This window comes from Mytilus galloprovincialis, chromosome 5 (assembly GCF_965363235.1).
Source record: "Mytilus galloprovincialis chromosome 5, xbMytGall1.hap1.1, whole genome shotgun sequence".
Lineage (NCBI taxonomy): Eukaryota > Metazoa > Mollusca > Bivalvia > Mytilida > Mytilidae > Mytilus > Mytilus galloprovincialis.
Window position 1 is genome coordinate 38,208,701 of NC_134842.1, and position 15,478 is coordinate 38,224,178.

Genomic DNA, 15,478 nt, shown 5'->3' on the forward strand with positions numbered 1-15,478 from the left:
AATCTGAAAAATACTTAAATATAGTTGATTTTCTAAATTAAATGTTGTTTATATTATCAATCGAACAAATATGTTTTCTACAAATTATAATTTCAAGTTCCCATTATTTAGCAAAACAAATTACAAACTTTTCATAGAATATCACAGAACATGCAATCTTATACTTAAGAATGAAAAAGGTAATTAACTGATTAAATCGGCAATGAAATCTTTTTCATATTCTTTGTTATCAAACATCTGCATCAACGTGTTTTGTCTTGTAAGGTAACTAGGAATTGATGTGCACTCAAGTAGTTCCACATGCAAAAAAATACCAATTAACAAGGATCAGATTTTGTCGAATTCTTATTCTATTCGAGGATTCAATGAAAATTCCTATGAACAGCAGATCTGAGGACTCACCGACCTTTTTTTCGGATAGAAAAACTCAAAACAGTAAATGTTCTCATTCTCCAAATTCTAGCGATTGTAAGCATGAGTTTACTTCTTTAAAATGATCTTTCTTGGCCGAGAAACGGTAGTTTATCCACAGAGAAGGTGACCTGTCGAAAAAACTCAAGAATTAAAAGTCGGTCAAATATATGAAAAATGGTATAAATAAATATTATAAAGCCCCAGCTGTTTCCGCCATATAACAGTATAAACTGACATCTCTGTGTAGTTATCAATTTAAAAAATCAGTTGTTTTTGGCAAATTCATACAAACGTATAAAACCTACATACAACTTCTCAATAGATATTATAATACGTTTTCATCTACCGATAAACGCTCAAAAATTGTACCAATATATTTCAAAATACATCATTTTAATTTGTCCCCATACTTGTGCTAAACATTATTTTTTAATTATCTGTTATATCTATTTAAGGAGATACTTTTGACCACCTTGACGTTAAATTTAGTGAGGAGCATACAGCACAAAAGGTATTGAAAAAAAAATATTGTTTTTACATTTGTACAATAAAGAACAAAAAAAAATACGACATGACAGTTTTTGCATTTGGAATTGTGAATTTGGAAGGTGTTATCTAATAGTCCTTTTGTAAGTATGTTGTCGTTAGTTTTTGTTGCAGTGCAGTGTTTCTGTTTTTCCCTTGTTTTACTCTCAAAGTTTATGTGTTTCCTTCGGTTTCAGGTGGGAACTAATGATGCATAATTTATGGTTAAGTTATGAAAGTTTAATACAGTCATCACGTTTGTAATCAAAATGAATATTGAATACTAAAACATATATTTTCAACACTTGCATACAGGTTCAATTAAACATTCGGCGCATGAATTCAGATGACCAAAAAGGCTCGCACAAACCGGTTTTGTATCTCATATTTGATAATCAGCAGGAATGTTACCATGAGCAAAATGACAGCTTCACTGTAATGGATGAAATCTTCGAATACTCAAGTACGTAATGCTGAACACTTTATTTTTACAGATGCTCTTTTCAAAATATTTCCCATCAGTCTTTTTTGTAAATAATCTGATGTACATTTTAAATACTTTTTCTGTCCTAATACCAAAGTATTTGGGTGGTAGTTGTCGCATTGGCAATCTTACCACCTCTCCTTAGTTCATATATTGTATCGACAACATATCAAAGCGTGTTTTTAATTGAAATATTAAACAAAAACAAAAAACACTAATAAAAAGATATTATAAGAAACCGTGATTTTTATTGTGAAGTATTTGCTGAATTTTGTTTTATATTTTGTTTATCATGTTTATGTAGTAATGCTTTGTTTTGTTTACGCTTATTTTTGCACAAAGGATGTGTGAATTTTGTGGTTTATGACATTTTTCTGGAAATTTACCCAATACCTTTATATTTGTAAAATTCACAAATGAATGTAATACTCAAATGATCAACATTTTATCTTGTCTCTTTTGCCTATTAATTGAGAATCTCAGAGATATATACTTTTTTTGGCTTTATCAGCTCTTTAGCCATGTCAATGTTTTTGAATCTCATTTTCCAATACCGATAATCACTTTAGAGACAGCTTTGTGTTTCGGTGATAACCATTTACCCTACTGGGTCGATACCACTTCTGTGTTGACATGAATATCAATTGTGTGGTAATCTTATAGATTTCCTTTTTACAAAAGTATGTTTTTTTCGAAATACTAACGATTTTCTTATCCCAGGCATAGATTAAATTAGCCGTACATGGCCCCTCTTTTTGAATTTTGAATCCTTTCAAAAGTTCATTTATTAACATACTGTTTTTTACTTATTCTACAATCGTCTTGCAGAAAAGACCAAATTGCCATGCCATGTCGTCAACCAGAGGGTGTTATTTCTTCAAGGTTCTACAACGACTGTTTGTATACACTCTAAAACTAGTAAGGAGACGATTGAGGTAACAGTAAAGCATAATCAAATTGTTTTTGAATTGCATTATTATTTCACAAAAGCGTTTCGTATTCACACCTCATAACCTCATAACAATAAAACATCATAGCATATACTTTTACTTCTAGAATGATAAAAGACGTCATTTGTTGAGTTCAACTACATTCTACACAGGCTCAAAATTCTCCTGAAAAATAGAAAGAAACAATCGCTCTTCCGTCGTGCATAAACTGAATTATTTGCCACACAATAAATCAACAAGGTATTGTGATTACAACTGAAAAAGTAAATATCTTTCTGCTGACCAAACTGTTACTAAAATTGAAATATTTATTTTTGCTATTAAAAGTTTTCTTCGTTTGTACTTCTTACGCCCATTTCCTACTGAGCAAATACCTCTGAACTTTAAGCATTCGTATATTTGATTTCAACCTCATGTACAATGTACTTAAACATTGTATATCAACATGATAAATGTGTATTGTGTTAGTTCGCTATTTCAAAACTAAAATTTAAATTGGTTATTTGTATTTCTTTAACCTTAACGGTTATATATAATCTATAATAGTCGCAATATTTTTTTTTCAGATTTACAACTTACAAAACAAATGTACCATATATTGTAAACCAATCAAAAATTGCAGACTGCATTTTGAATTTCAGATTTATTTTGAGATATGTGAATATTCATTCATTCAAAATATTCACCATCAAAAATACACAATCTGTTGATTTGCAAATGAAATGAGTTTCAGTCGTTTTTCCTCATTACTCTGTTGGAATAGTTTGTGTCCGAAAACATCTTGCAAAATTGAATATGTTTATGTTGAACTTACATTTGCAAGTGTGTAAAAATTCCGTTGGGACCTGTGAGATAAAGAATACACCAAACATTATATGATGAGGCATGTGTTTTATAACCTCTTAGAAATGTGAAGTTGAATCTAAATACGTTTTCAAAGATTCTTGTTTAACGTCGTCCATTTTTTTCAATAATGATGGAACGATAAAGATATGAGACAGACCAGCCCGTATCTTTAACATATAGTAGTGCCTGGGGATTTTTGCGATTCTTTTGTCTTTTTGGCGAAACTAATACCACGGTTGTCAAAACGGTTTTATTAACTGAATCTTCATCTCATATTATTTTAGATTTTGCTTTCATCTCTAATGTTAGATCTTGGCACTCAACCATTTGCCTGACTGTTTTGTTGTACTAATCATCAGCATTGAGTGCTTAAAAATGAAACATAAAAACGTACAAATTAATGATTATCACAAAATGCACTTCACATATTCAGAAAGACAGAAATATAACGGTTTTGTTGCACTTCATCTATAAAGCTGTGCTAAGGTCTAAACATGAATCGAAAGATTAGATTTGCATTTTTCATTTTCCATCACACAGGTTCCTTTATGTATTCGCTTTGAAAACAAAAGTAATTGTTTATAATTTATGTGTGTATATGTATTTGATTAAAGTCTGAACATTTACTTTTATTCACGAATAGGAATTATTGAGGAAAGGATGTCTTGTTTTCGAGAGAGCGGATAAAGAAAAAAAGACAGATGAAATCGATTACTTCATCAAAATGGCGACATGTATGTTTTCCAGTAAATTTTATTATTACAGAAAAATAAAAAATATATACAGTTGAATAATACCTGACATTTTTACTATCAGAATGATATATCTATTTATCTAAAATAAGCGTGTTTGTATAAGCTTTTTTTTTCTTTTTCAGAATTTCACACTTGACTTTGAAAGTATATTTCATTCAATAAACTCATTTCTCTTTAAGTAAAATATATTGCGATAAAATAATTACACAGGTTATATAAGTAGAATATATGAAACGCTATTCAATAAGCTGTTTAAAACAAGCAATAAGGATTTAGCTAGGGGATCACTTACTAGGCTTTTTGATAAAGACTTTGCCCTTTGACCCGTCTAGCTCGGAATTTAACACATGTTTAGTCGACTCGTAATGTAGGTATTTTTTTGATTTTTGAAATGATGTTGTTAGAATGTTACCATTGTCCAAATTGTCCTTGTATTTAAATGGCTGTTTAATAGTTTGTGGGATGTATCGAACGCGCATTGGAACAATTTTTGCTCATAGATGGAAGATGACAATTTACATCAAGACACTTATATGTGAGCCGTAGATAGTTTGTTTTGCATGTGAATATACTTCATTGAACTTCTTCCTCATGCTTTCTAGTGTACTAAAATAAAAGCTATATACTATCGGGTAAAAGACAGAATTTTTTTTACAGTTGTTTTACTCCTTATCAGACCGAAATGCCAAATGTTACAAGAATGTATTTTCTCGGCTATAAACCAATAATTACATGTGTATGCACCAAAACTGGGATCTACGATCGTGCGAAGATTAAGTTTCCATAATTTTCAATTGTTAGATCATTATTAACCCTTTATTATGTTATGTTCACGTTCCATTTAGATTGGAAATTATATTTACTTAGCAGACACGTCTGCCTAAACAAAATCTTCTTCCTATATGACATAAGACATGTAAGAAAAAATATAATGCCAATCAAAAGTTGGAATACTTTTTTTCTATAGTTATTCATTTTGAACCTCGGCAAATTAAATATCACTGTCAAACATCAAACCGAATGCTACTAATTTTGGGACATGAGTTTGTTTAACGAACATTTTAGAGTCCTTTTTTAAACATCAGATATATCTTTGCACTATTTTTGTTAAACAAAACATTTGTCTTGCAGCTGTGTTAGGTGAGAAAGTGATACCAGTAAAAATTCCCTTACGGAGTGTTAAAAGATGCAGTGCACCTAGTTTACCAGTTCCGATTGTGCAATTTGAGGTAAAACATGTATGGGTTTTAGTTATTTGCTTTACAATTTTTCATTTATTCCATCCATTTCGAAATGTCTACTCAAGGTTTCAAAATATATTTTAATTCGTTTTGTATATTGAACAAAATGTAAATAATTCAGATATTACTTTTGACGAACATAAAAGTTTATCAATGCTACCGAATGAACGACTGCAATGCAGCTTCATATGCATGTGATTTGTATTTTTCTTCTCAGAAAACTAGTCAAAACGTTAGGTTTTTGGCACCACAAAGAGTAAAAGAAGAGCAAACTGAATATTCTACAACCCTAAAGAGCCCATGGGTGGCCACAAAATCGGAAAAGAAAAAGCAGAAAGAGAAGGAGGATGCAACTAACACAACGGATACCACCGAACTAATCGCATCTGTCAAGGATGTTCAAAGTACTTTGGATTTCGAAGCTTTAATCTGTTATGTGTCTATTGGAGGTAGGACTAATTACCATCAAAATAAGATTAAAGTAAATCTCGTAAATCATTTTAAAGATAAGTGTTACAGAGGACACGTTTCGCTTGTGACTTTCTAAAAGCGTTTGTCAATTTGGTGTGACTGCAGTCATAAGACAATTTTTGCCACAGTTGTATACGAAGTAATGATTTTTTTTTGTATGTAGCCATCAGAATGTGCATGACTATTATTGCGAATCATTTTTAACAATGTGACTAGGTATTAGTATCCTGATATATAGTTTGCTGATAAATATGTGGATGATGTGTGAACTTAATATGGCTTCAACATGCTATTATTCATCCAATGGCAAATAAATTTACACATTGCTTGTTATATTTATTTTGTTTTTATTAACAAACGTTAAACAAAACACAACTCGTATTCATATAAAAGTTTCAGTATAGACATAAGTGTTCTTTAATAGAAATATCCTCTATACATATTTTTCTTTTCAATTCAGTGAAGTCGGTTACTATATGACATGATATTGTACTCGTTAATACCAGTGATCTTTCTACATGAATTACTATTAGGTCTTTTCCACCTTTCCGTGGAAAGACCTTTTGATTTTGTTCTGATTATTCGGTCTTTTCACTTCTGTGGAAAGACCTATTGTTTTTCTTGTAATCATTTTTTTTTCCGACTTATTTAGTTCTTGCGATAAAGATTTGTTTCGCAATATGTCGATCAGATATTTGGTATATGATATCAAACAGTTTATGCGCTTTTGAAATTTACCCTGAGTAATCTCCCCAAACACTGTTTTCCTTGTGTCCACTACTCCTTCGCAACCGAAAAAGATTACGACAAATTTATTTTATAAAATTGCTCGTTATATCCTTAGTATGATTTGTGCTATTATGACCGAAGCAATATGAACGCTCCATATGAAAGTTATTTCCCCTTATGCATTTGATATAAGTGATATGCATTTCTATCTTGTAAACCATGAGTGATAGAGACCTAGAATCTTTTGATTTGAGGTCCTTGGTCCAAAAAAATGAAAATTATGTCAAGGTCAAAGGTCAAGGTCATATTCTAATTTTTGAATTTAGCTTATTTTCACTTATTCCCAGAAACCGTATAAGATATCAACAAATTATTTTTACTAAATTGTTAGTTGCGATATGTGGTAACACGTTAATTTTGATTGCAAGGGTACGTTGAACGTAAAAGGGAGTTTTCTGTCCTCTTGTTTTTAAAAATGGTATCACTCATTAACCAAATATGGTCTTTTGATTTGACGTTCAAGATTTTGACCTTTGCTTTTACCTCATTGGATACATGATAAAGCCATGAGACTTTTGGCAAAAGTTATCAAACCATTTAACCTTGAAAAAAACAACCGGAAGTGATCTTGTGTAAACCGGAAGTAGCTATCTTTTACTTTAGTAATATAAAAGTATATAGAACCAGAAAGTTTTGGAATAAGTGTCAAGTAAATATTCAAATATTATCAGAAGTAACATTTTTCAAACCGTAAGTAACAAATTATCTCCCTTATTTAAAAAATATTGTACAGAAAGCATATATTTTTAGAATCAGCGTACAATAAGCTATCATTTGACGATTGAAATGACATTTTAAACTTAATTTTACAACTTTCATATTAAAATACATTGTTTTTCGTGGAAAGACCTTCAATTGTTCTCTGAACAATTGTTTTTTAATTCTTATTATTTTTTTTTCTTCCGCCTTATTTTTTTCATACGTAGTATTGATGTTTCAAAAGATGTCGCTTAGATATCTGGAATATGATATCGTTGAACGTATGCGCTTTTAAAACTGACAACTGCGTAACCAAATACTTTACGTTGTAAGAGTTATCTCCCCAAACACTGTTTTTCTCGTGGCCACTACTCCTTCTCAACCGTAAAAGATTAATACAAATTTATTTTATCAAATTGCTCGCTATATCCTCAGGATGTTCTGTTTTATTTTGACCGAAGCTGTATAGAGATTCCATATGAGAGTTTGTTCCCCTTTTGTATTTGAAACTTTGAAATGTATTTTAAACTGGAAATCCATAAGAGATAGAGACCTAGGGTCTTTTGATTTGAAATCTTTGAGCCAAAAAAATATGAAAATTAGGTCAAGGTCAACGGTCAAGGTCGTATTTTAGATTATTATTTGTCTTTGATTTTCCTATAACTTTGGAATGGTTATAGATATAGAAAATTTACATAGTGACAAATGCTGGTACTTCAAGGGGTAAGTTTGTTACATTATGACTGTATTGGTTTTACCACTGTGTAAGGGACATAATCCCCATTGATGGTTTATATAAAGCCATTATTAGGCAAAATTCTTAAACAAAATGTCCTTGACCCATAGGGTCTTTTGCAATGACATTGTGGAGCAATGACATTGACAAAGGTCACAAGGTCAAAGGTCAAGGTCATGTACAAAGGGACAATTTATGTAATTTTGGCACTACTTGAAGAGTTTCATGCGTGTTTAATTGAATGTCAACCAACCAACACACCAACCAATCAATCAATTAGTGCATGCATGTTTCTGTCTCAGGTGTTTAATACGGGGTCAAAAATCTCATTTGTTTCTTTTTCGCTGGTTTCAAGAGACCCTATCCAACGTGTTTAATTGATTAACCAACCAACCAACCAACCAATCATTTAATTAATCAATCAACCAACTAATAAATCATGTTGCCGTCTCATGTGTTTAAAACGGGGCCCAAGGTCTCATTTGTTTTTTTCGCTTGTTCCAAGAGACCCTATCCCAAGTGTTTAAGTAATTAACCAATCAATCAATCAATATGTATGACAGTTTATTTGAAACAATATGGAAGGAATAAACTCTCAATTATTCAAGAAGAATTGAATTTTAATATTGTTCTTTACATCTCTTCTGAAAAATAATCCACATGTTTGTTATCAGTTATACTCTGAAACTACAAGTCCAATTGATCCCAAAATTTGCAGTCAGCGGGACATACATGTACTTAGAGTTCATAAAACAACGTGGTGCAGATATCTCTCGAGAAGTTTTCTAGAGAAAAGAAATGGCAATGCCGTAAAAATCGCTTGCTAGGTCCGTAAATCTCAGTGAAATCCTACAATAAAATGTCCGCTCCTAGATTAAAATACTAATCTGTGTTACAAACTGGTGCTGAAAAATGTAAATTATAAGAAAATAATCATCAAACGTGTTTTAAAGTTACACAACATCAATAAAATCCAAAGCATGCACTGCCCGTGAACTGTGATCAAAATGTCAATTTCCTACAATGACAAAATAAATACATTGTGTACATTCCGTCTCTATTCATGTTGTCTGTTCAACATCCCCACCTAAAAAGAAATACAAATACTATGTTTTCGTTATTATAAACCCTCGTCGCGTAATGTCTCCTCAATCTGGCGCGAGAGTCGCGCGCTGGACCTGAAATAAAATAAAAACTTTCCAAACTAAACATGAAACTTCTCCGGTAAAACAATAATACAGACCCCTTACACAAACAAACAAACAAACAAACAAACAAACAAACAAACAAACACATACACACACACACACACACACACAAACACACATATCAATCAATCATGTTTCAAAGCGGGGGAAGACCGTTCACAATTGCTTTTTTTAAAGCAATTGATATATATATTTGTTTTTATTTTAGTTTCCATGACAAACGAATTACACGTAAGTTAAAACTTAGTTATATTAAACTCATGTATCTTTGATTAAATTTGATTGTACTTATGAAATCATATATTAGATTACAAACAATCTAATGAATATAAGTATAAATATAATGACACGAAGTAAATGGGCATTGACACATAACGCTTGCTATAAAATTATATGAGTTGCATGACCCAACGTGACCTAAAAGAATGGCCAAACTAAAGTAACGTGAACTTTGCAAATCAGAGAGATTTTGATATACAGATGTTCGGAACCAATTTGGGACTAACTAGTTCAATCTGTAGTGAAAATTGTCGATATTATGTCGTTCCCTGAATCAACGTGTATTAAGATACGTAAGAGAATGTATGTTGATACTGTATACTGACCTTTGAAATGTCACTAATTTCAGGGAATGGATAAGGAATTGTATACAGACGCATTATCGATGTACCTTTTAAAGAATGGAAAATGGCGAATTCCAAAAGACGCTTTTAAAACATCATTTACATATCCATGTATAAAGTACATCTATGAAAAGGTATTCAAAATCAAGAAATTCTATGTAGTAACCAGTGTCATTCAAACAATGTTGCTGGTTATATAAATTTATGGTCAGCATTCGTAGATGTGATATGCTATTGAGTTAAATTTGATGTAAACACGATAAATTCTTTCATATATCATATAGTCAGCTGTAAAAGGCCTCAACATGGACACATGTAAAACAAGTCAAATAAATCAACCAATTGTATGATTCATGACAAAACAATTCATATAAAATTGATATAACAGACACAAATTACATCCCCGGATTAACAGGCTTTAAATTTGAGCAGATGTACCCAAACATTACCAGATTCAACATGTTTTTGTTAGCGCACAACCCTCACACTTACAAAGTGGTGAAAAAAATCTAATTTAAAAAAATACCAAACTCCAAGCAAAATTAAGAAAGGAAAGTCCCATAAAAAAGCAAAATCACAAGCTGAAACATATCAAACGTATGGAAAACAACTGACATATTCCTTATTTGGTACAGGGATTTCCGTATGTAGAAAACGGTGGATTAACATGTCTTGATTAAACGTGTTTTGTTATCTAGCATTCTAACATGACGTCCTTCAAACGCTTTTAGTACACACCCGTGGTAAAATATGAATATATTGCGTGGGCTGTTCCGATCGTGCTCCCACGTCATATGCTTTTTTATGAATTAGATAACCGACGTCATAGAACGATGAAGTTAAAATATAAGCATTTTAGGGGAAAATACACGCTTGTGAAACCGAAAATCATCACAAGGAAACGTAAACAAACGATGCTAAAATGTGGTATAACCCATTTCTTTTTTTATACATATAAGACATATAAGTAAATTATCATTTAAATTCATCAAAAACTATCTTAATACGTTATTGTAAACAGTTTAATCATGTCACTTATTCAGTTTGCTCCGTTCTTTTATGCCAATTTAATAGTGCGTTTATTTAATAAGGGAACGGGAAATATTTTCCTCCACCTAGAGCGCTTCAATCCAAAATATTTGCCGTATTAATCCTATTAGAACCGAAATAATTCATGGGGGTTTGAATATATCGCGATTTTACCACAGGTTTTCCCTTTATGCCGAGATTTTACCCCTCGCTATGGCTGAGGGTAAAATATTTGTCATGAAGGGCCAACCCACGGTAAAATCACGATACATTCAAGCTCCCGTGCATTTGTTCTTAAACATGAAAACAACACCTTTGTTATATTCATGTGAACTGAGTCACTACTAAAACTAACTTCCAAACAAAACGAACTGTGTTTGGTGTGTTTTATCATTTGATTTTGTCATTTACTATGGGACTTTCCGTTTTGAATTTTCTTCGAAGTTCAGTGTTTTTGTTATTTTACTTTTTTCGACTAAACATTAGGGATGATATCAGTTCATTTGGAAAGGTTACAAGATCATATTGACAATTGATCAATAAAAAAAAGAAAAATACTGTAAAACAACATAATCAAAGATAGTGATACGTTGTTGAAATAATATCCTTTTATTCAAATGATCAATAAGATAGTGTAGATCGTATTTAAATGCACGTGATTTAATGTAAATATCACCATTAAATTATTAATGTGATATTCCGATTGTTTTTCATTAAAAGTACAACTAGACTTCTGAACCAAATCTGTGTATCAATAATAATAATTCAATTCATTAAGTTATTTATGGTTACAAATCCTGACTTTATAATAAACAATTGTTTGTAGATGATACATCAATTACGTTCATTTTGATCTCAAATGAAACTACATAACTAGTTAAGAATTAAACAGCAAATTTTGTAGATAGTGACCAAAGACAAGATAAAATGCAAACAATTAATATGTGTTGTAGGACACACTCGTTTGGGAAACTTCAATTTTTGTAGCTGTGCTTTTTGAAACAACATAAACGGAAACAAACTTGTTGTTCAAACCTGCCATATTTCTGACTTAATAAACGACATTTAAAGAAATAGAGTTTCTCAATTTTTAATCATCCGGTAAGCTAAAAAAAGTTTTGAAAGCCAACGGTTGTACATTTTTTATTAAGAAGCTAGTCCCTTTTTTGCTCCTTTCACAAGTATGGCTATCCAAACCTCCTTTTTTATGGCAATGTGAAAATACCTCTAAAATGACATCATTCAGTTGCATGAATACAGTATCATTAAACGCAATATCAACCAGGACAGAGCAATATGTAAATAAATAATGTAAAAGTGCATTTAAACAACTAAACAGCAGAAAAACAACGAACACCTCCCATTAAAACGACTTCAAAATTATTAACGTTACGTATGACTTTTTAAAGGATTTAACAACAGCATTTGCGAATGGATTAAAAGCTGATTTGGAAAACATGACTACATCAGAGCATGCGTCAAAACATTTGAGTGAACAAGGTGACTATATTAAATCAATGACAATTATAACCTGTATAGTATTACACTGTTAGCATACATTCAAAAGATATTTTGAATTATCGCTATTTTGTGCATTTTTCATTTGATCTTTTTTTGCGATAATTTTTCATATCATGCTACTCGCTTGAGATGACAAATTATCGCTAGAAACTAAGGAGACACATGGCGTTGCTTATGAAATTGAAATGAAATTGACAACGTCGTCATAAGTTAAATAGCGATAAACAGATTATAATTGGTGATCTCAACTCGATTGCATTTCTCGCTTTCGCCGTACCGGTCTGTTTTTATAACTCTAACCAATAAGCGATATTTTTTTTAATGCTCTGAACTCTCACCAGATTGCACATTTTTTTGTTTAGATTTATCATAAGTTTCGAGAATAAATTTGCTCACTTTGTGATATTGTCTAGTGAACAATAGATGTTTTTTAATTTGTAGATATCGTACTTAACGATGAAGCAGATATATTTTGAAATGAAAATGTAAAAAAAATAATAAAAACTGTCTTTTGAAGTAACAACCGTTTTTCTGTAAAATCTTGATTTTATATTGTGGTCAATACAGAAGAAGGAGTATTTTACTTTAATTTTCTAAACATTATTGTTTTTTAATAGAAATTCAGCAGGCAGTCTCAAGGTCCGATGTCATTGGTCTTATATTTTTAGCATTATTGCGAAATCAGTTTTATACTGGGGCGATCCAGCTTGTAGATACAGGATTTGTAAGTGTGTATACTTTAAATTAATACAGACACTTGTCAGTGACTTGAATGAGTGCATTCATATTTATGATTATTGTAAGAATGCTGCCAAGACAAATGAGCATTAATATAACTGTTCTAACCATGCAACTTTTCATTTGGTCATTTACCGGATTTTACCACTAAGTAACCATATTTGAACCAAAGCAAATGAAGTCATGCTTACAATTACATCGGAGCTGATTCCACAACAGCTCTTGCATGGTTACGATCATATGGACATATATGTTTGTATGTTCAAAAACAATAACAATCAAAACCAAGGAGTAAACAAAGACTCGCAAAACCGGGGCCATTTTCATCAACAGTTACAAATAATAAATAAGAAACAACACGAACTCCACTAAAAACCGGGGTTGAAATCAGGTGATATGTAGTATATATTAATGACATAACATCATTACATGCTAATCAAGACACTCAAAACGCAAAGGAACAACGCTTTTTTTGCTAGTTTACAATAAGTCCTTCAATACGGACCAAACACTTTAACTTCACTGCAAAGCAATCGATCACAAGCACTGGTTTTATTACAATTGTTTCCAAATGACGATTAAGCTGCAAAAAAACAACAAGTTATAAATGTCATGCGTCAAAACGTTTAATTAATTTGCCATTTTCAGAAACGGTCATAGCCGAGATTTGAAAATCATGATGTATACGATTTTACAAACCTGTTTGTGCATTTTTCATTCTTATTCAACGCAAATTTATTTTTTAAGATACCTGGGACGATCTTATTTCACAAAGGCTTTCTATTGTCTACTTATTGTACCTCGAACTTATTTACCTGATGTAGGTCTTTAAGTTGAGGTTCAATTCAATGAAAGTTAATCGGGCATGACTAATTAGATACGCCCTCTTAAAATCAGGGGGTCCGAAATAGGATTGGGAAAAACACCCAGCAAAATACCTTAATTTACAATTTCAAGAATTTGTTTGATTCAAGGTGCTTTTGGTTGCTTAAATATCTTCGATCAATAATCAGGCGGTATTTTGTGGAAATAAATAACCTGTCCCGAACCGGGAGATGTTGGCTGCAATAGGAATTCATTTATAAAAAAAGTCCATATCTCATTTACTTATAGTGGCCGTTATTGATTGTAAATTCATGACGTTTTATATATGACATTCGTCTATCGTGGAGAAAAAAGAGGGAAGGAGGGCTTAACTTACGAGTTCGATCATTGTGGTTCAAATCTATTCTATTACGGCATACGTTTTACCTCTAGCGAACGCTCTACCTTATTGTAAAAAGTGCCACTCTAAATTTGTAAACATTTGCTTCAAATTGATCCACTTTGAATCCAGTCGTGAATATGCATGACATATTTGCCACTGGACACAAAGGAGCAATAAATTAATCAGCTTCATTTAGGAATTTATAATCAGTTGATTATAGTCTCAAACAGTTCTCCAAGTTTTATATATTTCATTTTTATCTACATTTGAAATTTTATGCGTAAATCTTAGCATTTCTTCCATCATTTTTCTCTTCGCATTTAATCTTTTTTTTATTATTAAAAAAAAGCGTTGTGGTAGTACACATCAGGGGTTACATTGTATAATTTCCAGCAAAACTAATAGGGAAGGGACTATAACAGAAAAACAATCTTTAATGATTGGTAATAACTCATATATTTAAGTGTACAATGTCGGCTCAATCGTTTAGGTGACAACATTTGCTGTTTCAAGTTTATTTATATCTCAGACTGGTATAATAGTTGTCATAAAAGCCACACAAAAAAAAAAATGATAAAAAAAGGTTGACAACCATTTATTAAAAAGATTCAACTTATTTTGAACGTTTTCTTTTTTTTTTCTATATTGTATTGCTGATCGGTTTTGTTATATTTTTTTTCCATCTACTATTGTTCTAGCAAAAGTCACAAAAAAATGTTGTTAAAATCAGGGTCCGTGTAGGTCCGTGTATATCTGCGTCCATTCGTTTTTCGTTTTGAAATATTAAAAACAAAAAACAAAAAACGAAAGTGTTTTCATTTTTCGTTTTTGATTTCATAAAAACCAAAATGAAAAACAAAAGTGTTTTCATTTTTCGTTTTTGATTTCTTAAAAACCAAAACGAAAAACGAAAGTGTTTTCATTTTTCGTTTTTGATTTCTTAAAAACCAAAATGAAAAACAAAAGTGTTTTCGTTTTTCGTTTTTGATTTCACAAACAAAAAACGAAAAACAAAAGTATTTTCATTTTTTAATTTTGATTTCTCAAAAACTAAAATCGAAAAACAAAAGTATTTTCATTTTTAAATTTTGATTTCACAAAGACAAAAAACGAAAAACGAAAGTGTATTTATGTTATCTTTCCAACACAGTTTAATTGTCATTCAAAAAAAATGACAATGTTGTCATTAAAATTTTGTCATTCATTTAAAGGTCGTTAAAGTATACATGCACAGCGGTTGTC

At 31.2% G+C, this 15,478-nt stretch overlaps 1 protein-coding gene and 1 long non-coding RNA gene across 2 annotated transcripts; both read left to right on the forward strand.

The window, feature by feature from the left end:
• Nucleotides 1-2,248: 2,248 nt before the first annotated feature.
• Nucleotides 2,249-5,203, forward strand: LOC143075768 (uncharacterized). The gene is made up of 3 exons (XR_012978410.1): nucleotides 2,249-2,358; nucleotides 3,863-3,953; nucleotides 5,106-5,203. It is a non-coding gene; the product is annotated as an uncharacterized LOC143075768 (long non-coding RNA).
• A 240-nt stretch (nucleotides 5,204-5,443) lies between these two features.
• Nucleotides 5,444-13,039, forward strand: LOC143077068 (uncharacterized). Its single transcript, XM_076252953.1, has 5 exons — nucleotides 5,444-5,664; nucleotides 9,327-9,349; nucleotides 9,747-9,875; nucleotides 12,180-12,270; nucleotides 12,909-13,039. Exons 2-5 carry the CDS (start codon nucleotides 9,332-9,334, stop codon nucleotides 13,037-13,039), a joined length of 369 nt encoding a protein of 122 aa, XP_076109068.1. The 5' UTR covers nucleotides 5,444-5,664; nucleotides 9,327-9,331.
• Nucleotides 13,040-15,478: the final 2,439 nt, after the last annotated feature.

What these genes read in the sequence shown, in the direction of transcription:
- LOC143077068 (XM_076252953.1), top strand. An exon ending in TAAAGTACATCTATGAAAAG is followed by an intron (nt 9,876 to 12,179) that starts GTATTCAAAATC and finishes GACTTTTTAAAG; the next exon opens with GATTTAACAACAGCATTTGC. An exon ending in AAAACATTTGAGTGAACAAG is followed by an intron (nt 12,271 to 12,908) that starts GTGACTATATTA and finishes GTTTTTTAATAG; the next exon opens with AAATTCAGCAGGCAGTCTCA.